This window comes from Mytilus edulis, chromosome 6 (assembly GCF_963676685.1).
Source record: "Mytilus edulis chromosome 6, xbMytEdul2.2, whole genome shotgun sequence".
In the NCBI taxonomy this organism is placed as follows: domain Eukaryota; kingdom Metazoa; phylum Mollusca; class Bivalvia; order Mytilida; family Mytilidae; genus Mytilus; species Mytilus edulis.
This window is the reverse complement of record NC_092349.1, coordinates 80,915,322-80,937,148: the sequence shown is the minus strand read 5'-3', so window position 1 is coordinate 80,937,148 and position 21,827 is coordinate 80,915,322. Positions and strand designations below refer to the sequence as shown.

At 33.8% G+C, this 21,827-nt stretch overlaps 2 protein-coding genes across 2 annotated transcripts; one reads left to right on the top strand and one right to left on the bottom strand.

Moving 5' to 3' along the window:
* Positions 1 to 1,455: 1,455 nt before the first annotated feature.
* Positions 1,456 to 14,359, bottom strand: LOC139528592 (hillarin-like). Its single transcript, XM_071324625.1, has 7 exons — positions 13,706 to 14,359; positions 7,818 to 8,087; positions 6,926 to 7,294; positions 6,335 to 6,466; positions 5,470 to 5,552; positions 4,867 to 5,013; positions 1,456 to 3,428 (listed from the first exon to the last, which is right to left on the bottom strand). Exons 1-7 carry the CDS (start codon positions 14,129 to 14,131, stop codon positions 2,075 to 2,077), a joined length of 2,781 nt encoding a protein of 926 aa, XP_071180726.1. The 5' UTR covers positions 14,132 to 14,359; the 3' UTR covers positions 1,456 to 2,074.
* Positions 14,184 to 15,910, top strand: LOC139528593 (uncharacterized). The gene is made up of 2 exons (XM_071324626.1): positions 14,184 to 14,264; positions 14,760 to 15,910. The coding sequence occupies exon 2, from the start codon at positions 14,791 to 14,793 to the stop codon at positions 15,694 to 15,696; it is 906 nt and encodes a 301-aa protein (XP_071180727.1). The 5' UTR covers positions 14,184 to 14,264; positions 14,760 to 14,790; the 3' UTR covers positions 15,697 to 15,910.
* The last annotated feature ends 5,917 nt before the right edge of the window (positions 15,911 to 21,827 follow it).

The following is a 21,827-nucleotide window of genomic DNA, read 5'->3' as shown; positions in this document are numbered from 1 at the left end:
TAACGATTCACTTTAGATATGTGACCGCATTATGATGGAGTAGATAGTATGTCACTGTTGCGAAATAATAAATTACAAATGGAAAGTTGAAATCATCACGTTTGCCATAGGTTCGTGTGAAGTTGTTCATATGTGGCATCAGCGAAGATAAGATCAAGATATGCTGCTCGATAATATTCCTTTACTGGAGTTTGATGCGACTGTCATACAAGGGAGAGCTTTAGCGCTGTAAAACCAGGTTCAATCCACCATTTGCTACATTTGAAAAGGCCTGTACCAAGTCAGGAATATAACAGTTGTTGTCCATTAGTCTGATGTGTTTTATCATTTGATTTTGCCGTTTGATTAGGGACTTTCCGTTTTGAATTTTCCTCGGAGTTCCGAATTTTTGTGATTTCACTTTTTATACATGAGATTCAAACACTCTCTGAAATATGGGTTATCGATTAAAGAAAATCATCAATATATATCTCGAAATAAATTAAAGACCTTTGCAAAATGTTGATTTTGTATTTGAAACGGTTGTTAGTGAATTATAATCGATGTTAGCAAAAAAACCAGGTCAGCCAGTAGGATTGACGACACACTTGATGAGTTTTTTTTAACTGGTAGTCGGTATTCCAATGTGTGCCAAAAAAAAACAGATTTCGAGGGAAAAACAAAATGAATGGTACCTAATTGAAATAATCTTTAAGCCAAACATTTCAAACGAATGGATAACAACTGTCATATCCTGACTTGTTACATTCATTTTCTTGTGTAGAAAATGGTGGAATAAACCTAGTTTTATTGTTAGCTGAACTTCTTACTTGTATGACAGTCACATAGAGTTCCATAATATTGACAACGATGATTGAACAAAACAAACAGACATAATAGGTTAAAAAATGTCAAAAATAATTGTGCATCCCAAATTGCTGGCTTGTTATGGTAAAGAAGAAAATTCTTCCTTGCAAAACGTGATGGGCGTACTTAATATGCTTCAAAATGTACATAACAGACAGGCTTCATGATGGTAGAATTTAAATGCATATAATACTAGTACTAGTATATTATATTTTTATCTAAGCAAGTATTTTGTTTTCATTGTCATCCTGAATATGAACCCTGCTGAGTAGCAACACGCCAAGTTGTATTTTGAACGTGCTAGTTTAAAAGGTAGCACATATTCTGCAAAAAGACATGTCATGGGCACTACTCCGACACCGATATGACCAGCTATTGCTCTTTCTTCTTGATGTCCCGTGGCTAGCAGGTAAAGCAGCAAATACATTTGCAATTGCAATGTCGGTAGTGGATCGAACCGCAGACTTAAAAGCATTAAGGCGGATCAAAACAATCAAAATTAAGATTTCACTGTTTCATTGTTTCATCCTTTTATTTTATTACTTTATTTCAGTTTACGATACATATTGCGCCAGGTGTCTTTGCTGATCAAATAAAAACAAAACATAATACATATAAATTTAATTCCATAATATTATAACCAACATTAACAAAGCTGCCATTTAATAAATTAAGCACAGTTATTTTATAACAATATCAGACAACATCTTGCATTAAATGATTGCATTTGGTGTATATATTTTGTAAGATTATAAATAGCACTATTTGTCTCTATTAAACAGAAGGTAATAATTTGATTCATGCTAGCAATGCTTAAAAATGTTTCAAACTCAAAGTTCTTAATGTTCATGCCTGTGCTTGCAACAACTATAAAGATTTTATAAAGATAAATATCTGAGAGTATTATATTTATACTAGTTTCTTAGTACCATTAAATATAGATTGCGTAATTTATAAAATTATATGCAAAATAAATATGCATATATTGTCAAATTTTTGAACAAGAACCGAAAACATCATTGCAAATTCTGCAAGGGTATGTAAACTGGCATGTTTATTCAACTTTTCGTTTGAGTTTGTTCTTCTTGTTACAATTTTCATGAGCATTTATTTTACACATCAGTAATTTCATTTTTTTGGCAAGTTATTTGATTAACTCAATTAAAACGATCAATAAATTGCACATTTGTGTGAAAATTGATAAAACAAGAATCAAAATTATATTAGATCATATTTCCGTTTCCCCATCATCTACAAGTTCAAAGTCCAACAAATGAGCAAATATTGAAGCATCTCTTTCTGCTGTAAATCTAGCATATATTTTTGCTGTTCCACGTGTTTTCCCTGTATTAATATTGGCTTCCCATGTAAATCCTAACTTCCGTTTTAAATGATACCAAATTTCTCCTATTACTAGGAACACTTCCACTGCTTGTGGAACGTCCAATCTAAACATGTAGCGTTTGTTCGTCATCAAGTCACCTGACACTGGCTCGTGGAGTGTGCACCTCTGCCATCGATGGTAGGTTTTAGGAAACACAGTAACGGTAGGGTTAGCCTCCTGATTTATTATTAGATAACGATATGCACAATCTAAAGTCTGACCTTCCTTGTCAGAACTAGATGCATAGAGCGAAAATATGTAGTAACCATCCCTTGGACAACGAATCATATAAGTTGCATGTGTGTCCGTCCTTGACCTAAGAAACACGTAGCGATCAATATCGGTTACTGATTCGTCACTTGTATCGTAAAACTGAAATGTGTGGGTTATTTTGTTTTCCTTGTTAAGTTTAAATAGTATCTCCAGATTCTGTCCATTTGATACAATCAGCGGATCCACTTGGTTTTCACAAGATATATTAAGATTCTCCATAACTGGAGTAGGTCCATAAAATGGAACCGGAGGATACGCAGGCGCAGGTTCGCCTATGATACGAGTACAGTTTACAAGAAAAGAACAAGCACTTTCTAGGCATTCTGAATGCCAATAATCACCAGTGTAAATAGAAAAATAATATAGTCCACGTCTTGGCAAGTTGATAGTAAATATAACCTCGTTTTTAACATGACGAAGTAATATTCGACCTTCAAGTAACCTCGCTTCAACTGATTTGTCATAAGACTCTAATAAAGATCCAAAACCCAATATTTTCGGAGCCACAACTCTTACTTCAACCATTCCTGTGTCAGTTGTCAACGTTCCTCCATAGTTTGAATAAAATCTTAACCCGTAATTGAAAAATGGAGACTTAACAACCGGTAAATTGATAAATTCCGAAAACGGAAGTGGTATGTCTAACAGTTGCCATGACGCATCATCTGGATAATGTTGATAAATATAATCCTCTGGGTCAGTCAAAAAATAAAATTCGTCATATTTGTGAAACATTTCAGGCAAGTCATCTTTGTGACCTGACACATGACGAGCCGCCCACGTGCAGTTAACGAAGCGCCAATTTCCATCGATTGCTACTGCTGTCCATGAATTCCTGAATGTCCCACTCTCCATTTTCATTCCTGGTTTGTAACCAGCACCTTTGGAATATCCCAAAATAATTTCACAATGCAAACCTGCAAAACTGATAAATGGCTTAAATTAGTTAGAGAATATGTAACACTTACAAAAAATATAAACTCTTGTGATCGGGATGATAAAACCACGAAGATGAGAAATAGTAAGACATCCCATGTCAGTAATGTTTGAAGTGTCTCCTTTTAGTAAAAATAGTTTTGCTAAAATAGTGTGAAAATAACGTAGTCTGTGGTAGTTTTTTTATGATTGTCAAAATATATGTATTGCTCGCCTTGACCTTAATGAAAGTTTATTGTTCAAAATCTTCACGTAAGTCAAGAAAGAAGACGAACGGCAGTTCACTGTTTGGCACTTTAATCAGAGATAATTGTGTATAATTTTTATTGCTTCAATATGAGTTTTTCTCAGATATTTGTCTTGAAAAAATTACCTTGTATACATCTTTCATATATTCCCTTCTTAAGATTTTATCTAAGATGAAGTTTCAAAAGCAACCATTCAATTGTTTCTTTCAAATTTAAACCCATTCGTTCATTTGAGCTGTTATCAAATAGTAGTTCAGTGTTTCTGTTATGTCGTTGTTTTCTTTTTAACACTGATATATTTGATCTCGGTTTTGGTGTATGACCTGGATTTGTTTTTCGCTTAATCGATTTATAATAATTGAAAAGCGGTATACTAGTGTTGCTTTTATTAAGACAAAGCATTCTGAATTCTGAATGAATTCAATTGAAAAAATTCAAACAATATACATATTAACAATGTCCACTGGATTTGGCAAAACTTTTAGGAATGTTGGTCCTCAATGCTCTTCAACTTCGTACTTTATTTGGCCTTTTTAACTTTTTGGATTCGAGCGTCACTGATGAGTCTTTTGTAGACGAAACGCGCGTCTGGCGTATATACAAAATTTAGTCCTGGTATCTATGATGAGTTTATTTACAAAGATGATGTGTTTTTTTAAATACAGCTTCAAAAACATTGTAATGAACTATGGTTTAATAGAAAAACAATGGATATGGCGTATCCATCAATGGCACAAAATTAGAACAAGGACAGCAAAAATACACAAAAAACAAAGGAATAGCGATTTTACTGCTGTTCTTTATCTCAAAGTCATAGTTAGGCCTTTGACTGCTAATGCTTACATGCTTCATGTTTCTATGTGCTTCATGTCGGCTACTTTGTCGATATTTTATGCATTTATTTTTCAATGTTTTATAAAATATGTGCTTTGAATATTGAAATGTACATTGTATGGTGTATGTGCTTTGATTGCTGTTCTTGTATTTTATGTGTAAATATGCTTTGAACATGTTGTATAATTGATATGTATATGTTTCATCCTTTTAAATGATCGATTTTTTTAAATAAATGTTTATAGCAGTTCAAAAGCTCAATGCGAATTATATCCCAATGCTACTAATCTTATGGACTCTTTTGCTCATTTGATTTACTTCATCTGATGATCTAGATGAACTTACTTGCACAGTTTTTTAAAGAGTTGATGGTACGTCTCTTTACCACTTCGTACTCCCTTTAACAATGTCATAGCTTGCATATTTGGTCGGATTATCTCATTGACATTGTGTTTGCTTAGATCTTTGGCTATGACCCACCGGAATATCACTCTGGAAAAAAAGCATACAGTTTTAAAAGATTCAGATTCAATAGTTTATTAAAGTCTCACCACATACAACACAATTTTAGAAGAAACAGTTCTGTAGACATATACGGTTTTTGTTTAGATGATTATCAGTACCTTTTGACCATTTATTGCTGTGATGGTTGGGTCAATAATTCATTTCTGTTTTTCAATCATAACATTCAGTATATTTTTGCGTTAAACATGCATTGTTATATTCAGGATTCTACGATTGGATATAAAAGCTCATAAAACCACAGTATTTCATTTATATATTCTAATTTAACTCTTCGTTTAGTTAATACAATAGCTTTTTGAAAAAAACGAAAGCAATAAGGTTAATAAATACTTGAATATAGTTAACACTATCCATTTGTTTAAAAAATCTGTTTATTGTTTTTCGTTTTCACAAAGGGCTCTAGAAAATCATTTATATACCAACCTAGCCTTTTCAAGTTCAGTTTCACATTCACGTGTTAAATCCTTGATCAAATCTGTAAAGGAACCGTAGTCTTGATTGGCACACTGCAAACGAAACAAAAAAATCATTAAAGATGTCAGGTTAATAATTTTGTAAGCCAAACGTACATTTCGTCTGAATAAGACTTATTAATTAAACTCGATTAAAAACAGTTCAGGCGAACTCTGCAGCCAAAAATTTTAAAAAGTTGTGCTGAAAACGTCTATAGAAATATATGGGAGAAAACCCTTAGAGTTTCTTATAATTCTTTACCTCATATAGAGTTGATTTTCAACAAAATATCATATCAATATAATATTCCAATTACTGGGATTACAATACCCTTTGGATGAAACATCTAACAAAAATCAGAATATGTTTTAATATAAGCAGCATCGTATATAGTTATAGGAAGATGTGGTATGAGTGCCAATGAGACAACTCTCCACTCAAGTCACAATTATAAAAGTAAACCGTTATAGGTCAAGGTACGGTCTTCAACACGGAGCATAGGCTCAAACCGAACAGCAAGTTATAAAGGGCTCCAAAAATTACTAATGGATAACCTATCCAACGGGAAAACCAACGGTCTAATCTATATAAAACGAGAAACTAGAAACACTTAGGAACCACGTAAACAGACGACAACTACTGAACATCAGATGCAACTTTCTTAAGCGCGGTTCTTTAAATTGATATATAAAAAAAAGATGTGGTTTGATTACCAATAAGACAACCCTTCACAAGACATAAATTTACCCTTATAGGTCACCGTACGGCTTTCAACAATGAGCTACCCCATACTGCATACTTTATTTGAATACAAGAATCGTTTAAAGAGCTTAACCTCTATGGCACGTTTATCCAAATGTTCGAAAACTTCCGGTGACTTGTACAGTTCTCCCTTCTTTGTTTCTGGGGCCATTGTTGCAGGTTTCATTGAATGGTCATATATAGCTGTTCTGTCAAATTCCTTGTCCTGTTAAACAAATATTGAAATTAAATGTATTTGAATTAGACTCTGGCAATAAGAAAAATATACACTGAATAAAGTGAACTATAGATTATCAATAACAATATGTTCATACTTTGAAAGAATAAAATGTATCCACTGATTAACGTCAACCCTGTAAAATATCAAGGAACAGTTTTCATCAACTATTTAACTAGCATAAAACAGGCAAATTTTATTTGATTTATTCACTATTATATCTTTGTGGGTCTTTTTCGTGGTGAATTGATATAATTTTCCGTTGCCCATACTGTTCTCCCTTTTATTTAGATTTATTTGGTACGCACTTAAGATATTCAACATATAGTTGGGTTTTTTTATAGATTTATTGTTTTCTACTTTATACAGCATATTAATTGACTATGTAAGGGTTACATTCATTGATTATATATCTCTAAATTCTTCTTATTTTATATATGTTCATACCTTCTCCGAAATCAACAGCATCATTTCAAATCCATGACGGTCCAGCATCTTTGCTGTTCTTGTTTTCTCCTCTGTTGATATTTTGTCCATCATTGTTTTCAGTTTTTCTTCTCTCATACGTCTAAAGTGTTCCTCTATCCTTTCCCTCTCGGCCATTAAATTTGGAGTACTTCCGGAAAGTGACATCTGCTCGAAACTGGACAGAAGCTCTGACGCTGCTCTTTCTTTTTCGTAACCAATGGTTTCATCCAGCCTTCTCATCTCTTTTTCTCTCTCCTCTAATAAAAATCGTTGTAATCTTTCTTCCTCTTCTTTGTGTCTTTGTTCTAAAATGAACTGGCCTTGGAAAACACCACTGGTTTCAAAATCCTGAAATGCAAGAAATAAACTCAGATAAACAAGTTATCAAAAAATAATCAGTGTAATTGGTCGTTTTAAAGTTCCCAATCATATAAATAGTATTTTGTTAACTTGCAAGTGTTATGTAACTTAACTTCTGCTCGGTCTCCAATGCAGTATAATTTATGAACAATGAGTAGTAGTAAATGAAACAAAAAAGGATATCTCCATTTTTCTTTCTTTATACGTGTATTAATTTTACATTTTCACATTCGGAGTAGTCTAGTCCTACAGACAGATAGATAGGTTATCTGTCGGACAATTCTACTCTTAAAGGGGGGAGGGGGTAATATACCTAACTTGATAATGACTTCATGGTTCAGCTATCAAGTAAGCTAACCAAAAATATTACCTTTACATACTCTTAAGGCATTTTATTGTTAAAGACGCCTGTCAAACATGATTTCAGTTTGCTTTATAGTTGTGTATATGTTTCTACGATCTTCTAAAGACATAAACGACGTAGAAAATGAATAAATAAAATTAATCTTACACTAAAGCTTTGCAGTGGTGGTTTCGGTCGTAGATAGCTCGTTGCTGACATGGTACTATAGTCCATGCTATGAGGGGTCTGCATGAAGCTTGATATATCATTCATGGTACTCCTAGGTGTAACACTGACCAGACTAGAGTCTGTAGTTAGGTTTCCTCTAGGTGTTGAAGCTCTTGATATCTTCGGACTAACCCTTGGACTATTCCGAGGGCTCGGAACTGGTTTTGGGCTAGAACTTCTCGAAAGATTCTTGTTGTTTTCTCCTGGTAGCTGTGAAAATAAGTATTTGGAAATGTTAGCTGGAAAAATAAGAAATTAACAGATTTTATGACAATTCATAATCAGAAACTCTCCTACAAAACTAACCATGGTATTCAAACTTTGCCAGCTTTCCTAGTTTCGATCGTCTCCGTGAAGTGAACCATTGGGAATAAAAATTATCCAGTAATTCACTGAATTTTCTCACATAATTTAAATATCTAATTACATACTTTTGCTATATTATTTTCTTTTCGACAATTTACATAGCTTACTTGTACCTATTTGCCTTAAGGGGTACCATCATTATTTATAACATGCAATTTACACAATTAATTGTTAGTTGACAAGTTAAAGAGACGACCAGACTGTAACAAATTGTGGGAAATACTAAAAAATGTAATAGCTTTATTTAAAAAACTTAGAAAAAAGGAAATAATAGTTTTTGGCAAATTGAATGCAAACTGGTGCTGGTCTGTTTAGTATTCTCATAGCGACTTTAGGAATGTTACACCTTCGATGTATGAAATAATCCGATTAAATTGTCGTACATTCAAAACCAACACATTTTTGTGTATGATAAATATCAGAAATACCTATAAAAGTGTGTCAATGTGATAAAATAGACGCGTTGGTTCAATGGATTTCGAGTTTTCGTTTATTGTTTGCATTCGTGTTTAGATATCCAGATTATTAATTCTCTAGAGTAGTATAAACCATTATATATTATATATTGACTGCGTGTACAATTATAGATTTATAAATCATAAGTTAGTAAACAATAATAAAAACATGGCCGATCTTACCTGTGTATTACCTGTAAAAAGGTAACAGTAGAGTTATCAGATGATATGGTCTATTGCTACTCGTATTACATTAAGAAATGCAATGCATTTATCTGATCATGGGAGTATACCACATATCGATTGATTTGTGACAGCTTCTAGTTCGGTCGCAAATATTACATATGTATTTCAAGAACGATAACATGCTCGCTCATATAGAAGAAGTCAAACATGTTGCCCTTACTGGACACACTATATACACTGTTGGCATGTAATTATCAAATACTTTTTTTGACGTGGCCTGAATTGACCCAGCCCAAGACTTCCCACACTTAAGGGGACAACAATCTGCAAAATTAAGCAATAGCAGCTGCTTGATATATAAATAGAAAGATTCTTTTTAATTTCAAACAAATTGGACGTGCTTAGATTTATTTTTGAGGTTGTTTTAAAAAGCGGAAATTAGGGGTTCAATGCAAAAACTGTGGCATAACATGTACATCCTAAATTTTTTATATATAATATATCTACAAATCACCATTTACCAAATTTACAAATGAAAATACATATAGAAATGCGTTTTGAACTTTTATAGAACAGGTGAAGAGCTTCGGTTGCCACAAAATCTAATGGTCCAACGCAAATTCTACTGGTCTCGGACCACCGGACCAGCGCTAATTTCGACCCCTGCCCATAACCTATATTGAATTTTTCACATACGGTCTAGACTCTGGGTGATTGAGATGTTTTGACCTTATGTCCATCACTACAGTATAGTGACCGCTAGTTATGTTGCTGTCTCATACATGTTTACTAAGCTTCTCGTTTTATTCATACAATATATGGTGATTGTCTAAGTAAAGTTTTATTTTACTATTTATCCTATGTGTAGTAGTTAATCGAACATGTTGAAGGTAGTTTACAGTAGACAATAGTATTTACAGCTAAATAATTATGTACAATTAAAAGTAATGCGGTTATTAACGTTCTTCATCTTGACAAGAGTCAATATTAAGACGTGTTGCTTTATAAAGGTCTGTTTCCATATCGCTTAAAATCGTTGCATACTTTACTTTGTTCCTTTCACTTAATCCCAATGGTTGACTTCGGTATACAAAATTTTCATCTCTGGTATTCCAAGTTCCCACACCAAAAACCCTTGAAAAAGTGGAGAGTCCGTTCGGCTATACTGGCCGGGTACAAATTAGCAGCCAAGTTCGGTCGGAATGGTGATGAAAAATCCAGTGACACGCTCTCTCTCCACGTTTAGGAGTCCTTTTAACAGCTCTATTTTGGTTATGTAGGTGTTTTGTTGGAAGTGGAAATTATGCCCCTATCCAGATGCCCTCGTTTCTTATCATCATACAAAATTTACCGACCATCGGTTCATCTTAACTCTCTGACTGGTCCGTATGTAGTCTGTTGCATATAATATGTTACCCATATTCAAAACGCCTTTATTTTCTATTAGCGGTCAACTTTTACCACCCATTATCCCAATAGTTTCGTCTGCTGAATCTATTTATTCATTTCAAATTAAGTCTCGTCTCGTACAGAACATGCATGAAATAGTTGACACTGGGCGTCAAACAAGCAACAACTTCAATCAATCAAACCATTACCACCAAGTTATCTTTTCCAAAGTCATTCGTGCTTAACGTATGTAAAAAATTTCTTCGTATCTTTTAAACCAAAAATGTTAACACACATTTAAATATTTTAATTGTTAAAAACAATGAAAAAACAGTTCACAAAAATCTAAAAGAGTGAATATACATTTCCTTCTGTGTATGTATGCGTTCTTTTCTTGTCTATCGTTTAAATCAAAAATATTTAAAAAAAAAATGCTTTTAAAATTTTCAAATTGGAAAAACAATAGATTTTAAAATCCTTTCACAATTCCCCATAGTTCTAGCTTTCTGCATGTACTGTGTTATGCGTATTTTTTAGCTTTGGATAACTGAAATTCTTTCAAAATGAAAGAATGTGTAACATGCAAGATTCACTGTGTGTCCATTATTTTTAGTTTTTAATACTGCATGTCGTAGACAGCCGAAAATCCTTAAAATTAAAACACTTTAAGGTGACGATTTTATGATGCTGTCAACACACATTTTAATTGCATTTAAACTTTTTAAAATAACCATTTTTATCAGTTATATTTGAGAAGGTACAAGGTATATACCGAACACCAATACTCTATATGCATATGAGGAAAAAATCGACTAGATGTCAACGAGTCTTTTTTTTCCAAATACATAAATAAAAGAAAGACATCTAGAGTGTTCCCAGTCATGTCAGTGTTCTTGTATGATAAAAATCAATCAGATGACATCCAAACAGAGTAGTAACAGTCACCATTAAAATCACAAAAATATAAATATGATTTGGACTGTATAATAATATTACATGAGTTCTTGGTGGACCTTAATAGCTATTGAAAAATCCTATGACAAAACGTAGTCTTTAGAATTAAGAACCCGAAATTGAGTTTCTGGAATTGATATAGTAGTACTTCTAGCTAATGTTAAAGAATAGTTTCGGTTTGTAGATTAAAAATCCAATTTGTTCAATGTGATAAGGAAATCTGTTTTGAGATTAAAACTTAATTTCAGTGATTTATAGAGCGAAGACCTGTTGCTTTCTGCATCAACAAATCTCCATGTCATGGGAAATGAGTCGATAAAAGGCATCAATCCCGTTAATTCCTCACTGTCAAATTGAGTTTTGTGGATCAAGATGTAATATTGGAGAAATGTTTCAATTTAATGACAATACCGAGGAATTGGATTCATTTGTATACGAAATAAATTGTTTATAGTTGACAAGTCTACGGATATAAACGTTAATATTGTCTGTCAGAATGACGAATCTCCAGGATAGACTTTAAGCACTGTCAAGCGACAATGTAGCCGGTGGTACCTGTTGAACAAAGACAAAGAACTCCGAACAGCTGATCATGTGTCAGACACGTGACTTGATCATATACCTAGAAGCTGATAGATGAAAGTATAAAGGGAGTAAACGTTACATTTTATTTGACACTTATGTCAGATTTGTGAAACATTAATGAACGAGCGATTCAAATAGTTTAATATGTTTCATATTAGTAATTACTTCCTTTCCATACATTTGTGAATGGCTAATATACGTATGTTCGACATATATCTGATAAATATTTCAATATTCTATAAAGATTAAGTTACTATTCTTAATGTCTCATAAAACCCAAAACAATGGTTTTGAGCGTAGGTCTGAACTTTGCGTTTTTGTGACATGTTTATATAATGCTATTATGTATGACCTCATGTTACACATGTATCTGTGTCTGAGTGTTCAAATAAAATCTTGACAAATCTTGACAAAGTTTTAAGCAAGTGCGTTCGAGGTAAGAAGTAAAATAACAAAATTCCACATCGCCAAGGAAAATTCAAATAGGAAGTTCCCTCATCAAATGCATCGCAAAATCAAAAGCTTATACACATCAAACGAATAGAAAAAAAACTAGTCTTAAAGAATTTGAGGAAGTTACAAGAAATTTAAGTTTCTTCACTATTTAAGGTCTTAAAAGCCATTATTTAATTGTCAGTGGATGTCTTTCTCTTCAAAACATCTTATTATTGGCTTTGGGACTACAGATCGATGCAATAGGTAACACTACACACATCAAAATCTGCAGACATAAAACTGCATTACATGATAGAAACATTTTTGTAAAGGCAATAGGGAACATAGGACCGACTGTATCTGTCTTAGTGGCAATCGGCAGAGTGGACTTGAAGGTTTTTCCCGGGGGGTCACCGCCCTTTTTTAATTGGAAAAAAAATGGTTTATTATTTAGGAAATAACTGCAGCATGACTGGAGCTGTTCCCCTCTGAGGCAGTCAGTATCCCCCCCCCTTTTTTTTTATAAAAATTTCAATTCTGGATCCGCCACTGGTATGTAATAGGGTGTATTCAAGCCCAGATCATATACACTTCCATTTATTCAAACTAAAAAACGCAAAGGTTTTCAAATTTATCCTTTCTGTAAGCTTAAGCAAGGAAGTAAATAAAAGAGCACAACACTGATACATGTGTTATCCCGTGAAATTGAAATCAGTTGGAGATTTAATTTATTGTAATATATTATATGTAATAAATATTAAAGTGACTAGTTACTTTTAATTTCAAATTACTAAAATATAGTTATAGCAGTTTAAATCGCTCTTACAGATGGTTTTAATGTATACTGCAAACGCGTTTATTTTAAAGAAAACTCGTTCTTGATATTATACGCCGACATTTTAAGAGCCATATCTCTATTTTAAGCAATGAAGCATACTAACACTTTATTTATATCAACATTAAGTCATGAATAGTAAATACATTTTATTGATTAGTTTGCATTAGGTGTGTTTTATATATAACTATCAAAGACTTTGAGTCATGAATGAACACGGATATATATGCGTCAGCTGGGGTAGGCCAGGATGATACGTAGTCCCGTTCTGGTTTCATATGAACCCAAAATGGCTTTAATACACTTGTACAATCTTATAAATTGTAATATATAATGCAGGAATCGTCAAAAACCTAAACCACAAGAAATTTATACAACCACATATGATCTATCATATGCTCTGGGTTTTTATCCAACCTGGGACTAAAAGATACATGCACTATGTACAAGTCCCAGATCCAATCCGTCATATATTTTGTACTGGATAGTCAACACAGACCAGTGAAATCGTACTAGGTCTGCTTCTCGTCAATTTTAGCATTTTCTGTGATTAATTATAACCACAACATACATAAAGAGAAAGTCGTACATTAAAAGATTGTCGTGAACTTAACATATAATACCTGTATAACATATCCAGTGGACGGCAAAGCATTCTCTATGTCTAATGGTTGTCTCTCATATCGGACCTGGTCCAAAAGCTTACCGACATGAGATTTGCAATAAACTTCTTTGTCTGATGTCCCATTCGCATCGTTTCTGTGGAATGTCTGCATTGTCAACGGTAGTCCACATATCCGACACCGAAAACATTGTTTATGGAATAAAACACCAACATTGACTTGATCTGATGTTCTAACCCTGCGGTAGCACCGAAAGCAAGGGTCCTTTGGGTCGGGATTAGGTTTTCGTTCAAATCTGAATTCATACAATGTCGCCCTTTCGTACGTGAACGAATATTTGTACGATCCATCTTCTCCTCGTCCCTCCTGAACGTCTATTTTTACTGGAACATCCATGTCCCCAGACATTTCATGTGTTAATAACATCCATTTTGTTTACGTGAAATACCACAATGTTGATATATAAAATTGTACAGGTAATCTGACCTTAAACTGTCATACCTGTGTGGCCCGGTAACTAGCAGAATGGAAAACAATCCATACAAATGTAATATTGCAGGTAAAACATAATTAATCATTAATGTGTTTACAACAATAAAATAATGAATCGATAATAAAACAGAAGTTACAGAATTGATAATGTAATAGTTTGTATACAAATCCTTGATAAAAGCATATTTGTTTTATTGCATATATGTAACTAAATCATTGGAATGAAAGCTTACACGAATAAGTTTTAAATCTAATAAAATGCGACTTATACTTGTATAATGCTATGATTTTGTAAGGTGTACTTTAATCTCTGCTCTTCTGATCTCTTCTATAAGATTTGTATAAATCCTTGGTCAGATTGTAATTTATACTGGTATTTTCATACATATATTAGTATTTAGTAAATTAACACTATAAAAGTATATGCATTTCATAATATACTAGTATGATATTGTTCAAAATAAGATGTGAGTAAATAAAGTTGCCTGCTTGGAAACTTAGATATGTCCGGAAACGGTTTACTTCAACCTTTACTTTGTATATTTGCTATCTTCCGTTTCAGAAGGGGGCGTGGCAATCATGTAAACAAAATAATGGAAGACGAGGTTGTTGCGGGAATAGTGTCTTCTCTTAAAGAACTAATTGATGAAGAAGAGCAGTTGATTAGATATAGCAGGGATATTTTGAGAGAGGAGAATGGTTTCTCAGTATTCGTAGATGACAAAATAAAGAAATTGTTCAGTCTTGCGTTTGTTTACAAAAATATATTCCAAAAGCATGATGTCAAAACCAAGGAGGAATTTGAACGATTGATCAGAAAATATTTTAGGCATTCAGATGTAAGAGACTTACACGATGAATTAGTTGACACAGAGGAGGAATGGGATTCTATACTTAAAGACCTTGATCAAAGAATGGGGGCTTTGTCTAATGTAAAAGTATTACGTATTGGAGATAAAGCACCGGTTGAAACTGAGCTGGTGGATGCACGCTCAGGACAATCTACCACAATAGAACAGTTCTTACCAGGAGGAAAACATATAGTTCTTGTTTTACTAAGACATTTCGCGTGATTACCGTGACGAAATCACGTTGCACAACTTGAAGAATCCATAGATGACATTCAAAAAGCAAACGGATCAGTAATTCTTATTTCATTTGGACTAAAAGAAGGTGCGGAAAAGTGGTTAGAAGAAACAAAGTCGAGTTTCCCGATGCTTTTGGATACTGAAAGACGAATTTATTTAGCATTTGGTCTTCCAAGATCTGTTGCAAAAGTGTGGGGAGTTGGCAGTATGGTATATTATGCCGAGAAGATGACACATGGTATACCACTACCGAAACCTTATGAAAATATCCATGACGATGCTATCCAGATGGGAGGTGATTTCGTAATAAATAAAAATGGAGATGTCACCTTTTTGTATTGCAGCCAAACTTCGAGCGATAGACCATTAATTCCAGCCGTACTTGAAGCTGTTAAAGGTTGTGACAAATAAATGTGAGAAGAACTAACCTCCAAATTGCTGGACCTACATTAAGTATGTGATTTTCGACAGGAAAGTGTATGATAGTTATAGCTGAAAACAAAGCATGTTGGTTGTAGCTGGATCGAACTTTTTGTCATCACATGCTAAAATTCAGTATTTTGTTGTGTTTTGTCATTTTCAAAATTATGTTAATTAATTTATAAATTATTTATGTGGCATCCAATATTTTTGTTGTTTAGAAATTGTATTAGTACTGTACCAAAACACTTGTGCAGTTAGGCTATATGAAAAAACGAAACACGATAAAACAGTTTGGATAGCGTCGTATCATGATACAAAGTGAATTCACTCGTATATATTAATTTGCTTCAATCTCCTTTAGTTTTATTACATGTTTTATGACAGCCCATAGTTTGTCCTTAAAACTATAAATACATACATAAGAAAATATGAACGAAGGGGATATCATGGATATAAGAGTTGTGAAAATCGTAAACTTTAAGTTGAATGTAGGACAGAAAGTCACAGGACAGTTAAGATATGAAACATATCCCCTTGTTTAGCTAAAGGTTAATGTAGATTATATTTTTTATTTAAAGAAAGTACATAGTGTATGTTGCAAGTGGTAAAAATTATTGGACGGGACTAACATATTTTGGTTTTCATTGTTATAATTTGAAAGTTGATTTTTGATTCCCATGAGTAAAAAGATGAATCTGTAAAGATAGGTATACACTTGATGCCTATTGAATCGACTATTGTCCAAATTTCACCAAATTCAACGAATAAGTTATAGATTGCTTCTATAGTAGCTCCTTCTTTGTGTTTGTTTGTTTAGTTGCACGTTGCTGAACATCCAGCAGTATATAACACATAAGTATATATATATTCTGTATTGGAGAACAAATTAAATGTGTGCAATATATATATGTAGGTTCTGCAACGTGTGTCGACCTCAGAGGCGGATTAAGGGGGGGGGGGCAGGGCGCCCGCCCCCCCCCCTTTTGAGAAAAAAAAATGGTTGATTACATAGGGAATCACTGAAGCGTGACGGGAGCGGGCCCCTCCTAGATCCGCCACTGGACCCGAAGGGCGCAAATTTTGAATGCCAAAAGAAAAACTACTGAATGCTGGTTGAGTGTCAACATTTTTCAACGGTCATTTATTCTTACATTAATGTAAGCAACAGGCCTAAAGGTGTTCAAATCTAAAAAAAAAATTATCAAGAAGGCAAATCAAAATAACAATTAAACAAAAAAATGCATCAACCATGATCCCGATTTTCATTAATAAAACAAGTTCAATTAGAAACAACTCCGAATTTCACAGGCGCTTTTATATCATTGTTTATAGTACTGTCATTAAAAGTTCTTGCAGGTAATCTACTTCTTTTATTCAAAAGTCTGAAAAGGTAAAAAAAAATCATTAATTTTAAGGAACAGAAAGGTTCTTTATTTTAGGAGCTAGCAGTATATGCCACATTATAGAAAATGAAGATCTACAATATATGACACAAATTGAACAATAAAAAAATCATACACTGGCCGGAAAATGTAGCGAACATATCTCAACCCTAAACTTTATTTGCGATAAATTGGGACAATTCCCAGTGGAAGACAGTAACCTCTGGAATACCACAAGGCTCTGAACTAGGTCCCCTACCTTTTGTGCTGTATGTAAATGATTTAACAGCAGAAGTAAATTTAGAAACCTAGTATATATATTTGCCGACGATACAAACATTAAGATTGATTTAAGATATTAAGCGAAGAGCAGTAGACACTATCAACTATGATTCGGTAAAATTATTAGTAAAATGAAAGAAAAACTTCATACGTTAAAAGAGTAAATAAGTAGTACCAGAAGTCTTTTACTCGAGTAATGGACTTATGGAAATACTCAGTACTGGCCGCCTTGAGAAGAACTTTTAAATACTGAACCGTTTGTTTGTTTAGTTGCACGTTGCTGAACATCCAGCAGTATATAACACATAAGTATATATTCTGTATCGGAGAACAAATTAAATGTGTGCAATATATATATATATGTAGGTTCTGCAACGTGTGTCGACCTCAGAGGCGGATTAAGGGGGGCAGGGGGCCCGCCCCCCCCCCCCTTTGAGAAAAAAAATTTGTTGATTATATAGGGAGTCACTGAAGCGTGACAGGAGCGGGCCCCCTCCTAGATCCGCCACTGGACCCGAAGGGCGCAAATTATGAATGCCAAAAAAAAACTACTGAATGCTGGTTGAGTGTCAACATTTTGAACGGTCATTTATTCTTACATTAATGTAAGCAACAGGCCTAAAGGTGTTCAAATCTAATAAAAAAAATTATCAAGAAGGCAAATCAAAATAACAATTTAACAAAAAAATGCATCAACCATGATCCCGATTTTCATTAATAAAACAAGTTCAATTAGAAACAACTCCGAATTTCACAGGCGCTTTTATATCATTGTTTATAGTACTTTCATTAAAAGTTCTTGCAGGTAATCTACTTCTTTTATTCAAAAATCTGAAACTGAGGTAAAAAAAATCATTAATTTTAAGGAACAGAAAGGTTCTTTATTTTAGGAGCTAGCAGTATATGCCACATGATAGAAAATGAAGATCTACAATATATGACACAAATTGAACAAGAAAAAAATCATAGTACACTGGCCTGAAAATGCAGCGAACATATCTCAACCCTAAACTTTATTTGCGATAAATTGGAACAATTCCCAGTGGAAGACAGTAACCTCTGGAATACCACAAGGCTCTGAACTAGGTCCCCTACCTTTTGTGCTGTATGTAAATGATTTAACAGCAGACGTAAATTTAGAAATCTAGTATATATATTTGCCGACGATACAAACATTAAGATTGATTTAGGATATTAAGCGAAGAGCAGTAGACACTATCAACTATGATTCGGTAAAATTATTAGTAAAATGAAAGAAAAACTTCATACGTTAAAAGAGTAAATAAGTAGTACCAGAAGTCTTTTACTCGAGTAATGGACTTATGGAAATACTCAGTACTGACCGCCTTGAGAAGAACTTTTAAATACTGAACCGTTTGTTTGTTTAGTTGCACGTTGCTGAACATCCAGCAGTATATAACACATAAGTATATATTCTGTATCGGAGAACAAATTAAATGTGTGCAATATATATATGTAGGTTCTGCAACTTGTGTCGACCTCAGAGGCGGATTAAGGGGGGCAGGGGGCCCGCCCCCCCCCCTTTGAGAAAAAAAATTGGTTGATTATATAGGGAGTCACTGAAGCGTGACAGGAGTGGGGCCCTCTTCTAGATCCGTCACTGGACCCGAAGGGCGCAAATTATGAATGCCAAAGAAAAACTACTGAATGCTGGTTGAGTGTCAACAGTTTTCAACGGTCATTTATTCTTACATTAATGTAAGCAACAGGCCTAAAGGTGTTCTAATAAAAAAAAATATCAAGAAGGCAAATCAAAATAACAATTAAACAAAAAAAAATGCATCAACCATGATCCCGATTTTCATTAATAAAACAAGTTCAATTAGAAACAACTCCGAATTTCACAGGCGCTTTTATATCATTGTTTATAGTACTGTTATTAAAAGTTCTTGCAGGTAATCTACTTCTTTTATTCAAAAATCTGAAAAGGTAAAAAAAAAATCATTTATTTTAAGGAACAGAAAGGTTCTTTATTTTAGGAGCTAGCAGTATATGCCACATGATAGAAAATGAAGATCTACAATATATGACACAAATTGAACAAGAAAAAATTCATACACTGGCCTGAAAATGCAGCGAACATATCTCAACCCTAAACTTTATTTGCGATAAATTGGGACAATTCCCAGTGGAAGACAGTAACCTCTGCAATACCACAAGGCTCTGAACTAGGTCCCCTACCTTTTGTGATGTATGCAAATGATTTAACAGCAGAAGTAAATTTAGAAACCTAGTATATATATTTGCCGACGATACAAACATTAAGATTGATTTAGGATATTAAGCGAAGAGCAGTAGACACTATCAACTATGATTCGGTAAAATTATTAGTAAAATGAAAGAAGAAACTTCATACGTTAAAAGAGTAAATAAGTAGTACCAGAAATCTTTTACTCGAGTAATGGACTTATGGAAATACTCAGTACTGACCGCCTTGAGAAGAATTTTTAAATACTGAACCGTTTGTTTGTTTAGTTGCATCGTTGCTGAACATCCAGCAGTATATAACACATAAGTATATATTCTGTATCGGAGAACAAATTAAAATGTGTGCAATATATATATGTAGGTCTGCAACGTGTGTCGATCTCAGAAGCGGATTGAGGGGGGGGGGGGCAAGGGGCCCGCCCCCCTTTTGAAAACAAAAATTGGTTGATTATATAGGGAATCACTGAAGCGTGACGGGAGTGGGGCCCTCTCCTAGATCCGCCACTGGACCCGAAGGGCGCAAATTATGAATGCCAAAGAAAAACTACTGAATGCTGGTTGAGTGTCAACATTTTTCAACGGTCATTTATTCTTACATTAATGTAAGCAACAGGCCTAAAGATGTTCAAATCTAATAAAAAAATTATCAAGAAGGCAAATCAAAATAACAATTAAAAAAAAATGCATCAACCATGAAACCATGATCCCGATTTTCATTAATAAAACAAGTTCAAGTAGAAACAACTCCGAATTTCACAGGCGCTTTTATGTCATTGTTTATAGTACTGTCATTAAAAGTTCTTGCAGGTAATCTACTTCTTTTATTCAAAAATCTGAAAAGGTAAAAAAAAAATCATTAATTTTAAGGAACAGAAATGTTCTTTATTTTAGGAGCTAGCAGTATATGCCACATGATAGAAAATGAAGATCAACAATATAAGACACAAATTCAACAAGAAAGAAATCATACACTGGCCTGAAAATGCGGAGAACATATCTCAACCCTAAACTTTATTTGCGATAAATTGGGACAATTCCCAGTGGAAGACAGTAACCTCTGGAATACCACAAGGCTCTGAACTAGGTCCCCTACCTTTTGTGCTGTATGTAAATGATTTAACAGCAGAAGTAAATTTAGAAACCTAGTATATATATTTGCCGACGATACAAACATTAAGATTGATTTGGGATATTAAGCGAAGAGCAGTAGACACTATCAACTATGATTCGGTAAAATTATTAGTAAAATGAAAGAAAAACTTCATACGTTAAAAGAGTAAATAAGTAGTACCAGAAGTCTTTTACTCGAGTAATGGACTTATGGAAATACTCAGTACTGACCGCCTTGAGAAGAACTTTTAAATACTGAACCGTTTGTTTGTTTAGTTGCACGTTGCTGAACATCCAGCAGTATATAACACATAAGTATATATTCTGTATCGGAGAACAAATTAAATGTGTGCAATATATATTTGTAGGTTCTGCAACGTGTGTCGATCTCAGAGGCGGATTAAGGGGGGCAGGGGGCCCGCCCCCCCCCCCCCTTTTTGAGAAAAAAAAATTGTTGATTATATAGAGAATCACTGAAGCGTGACGGGAGCGGGCCCCCTCCTAGATCCGCTTCTGGACCCGAAGGGCACAAATTATGAATGCCAAAAGAAAAACTGCTGAATACTGGTTGAGTGTCAACATTTTTCAACGGTCATTTATTCTTACATTAATGTAAGCAACAGGCCTAAAGGTGTTCAAATCTAATAAAAAAAATTATCAAGAAGGCAAATCAAAATAACAATTAAACAAAAAAATGCATCAACCATGATCCCGATTTTCATTAATAAAACAAGTTCAATTAGAAACAACTCCGAATTTCACAGGCGCTTTTATATCATTGTTTATAGTACTGTCATTAAAAGTTCTTGCAGGTAATCTACTTCTTTTATTCAAAAGTCTGAAAAGGTAAAAATAAAATCATTAATTTTAAGGAACAGAAAGGTTCTTTATTTTAGGAGCTAGCAGTATATACCACATGATAGAAAATGAAGATCTACAATATATGACACAAATTGAACAAGAAAAAAATCATACACTGGCCTGAAAATGCAGCGAACATATCTCAACCCTAAACTTTATTTGCGATAAATTGGGACAATTCCCAGTGGAAGACAGTAACCTCTGGAATACCACAAGGCTCTGAACTAGGTCCCCTACCTTTTGTGCTGTATGTAA

What these genes read in the sequence shown, in the direction of transcription:
- LOC139528592 (XM_071324625.1), bottom strand. Translation starts at nt 14,131, where the DNA reads ATGTTATTAACACATGAAATGTCTGGGGACATGGATGTTCCAGTAAAA. An exon ending in CCACTGGATATGTTATACAG is followed by an intron (nt 8,088 to 13,705) that starts GTATTATATGTT and finishes TTATTTTCACAG; the next exon opens with CTACCAGGAGAAAACAACAA. An exon ending in ACTGAACTTGAAAAGGCTAG is followed by an intron (nt 5,014 to 5,469) that starts GTTGGTATATAA and finishes CTTTTTTTCCAG; the next exon opens with AGTGATATTCCGGTGGGTCA.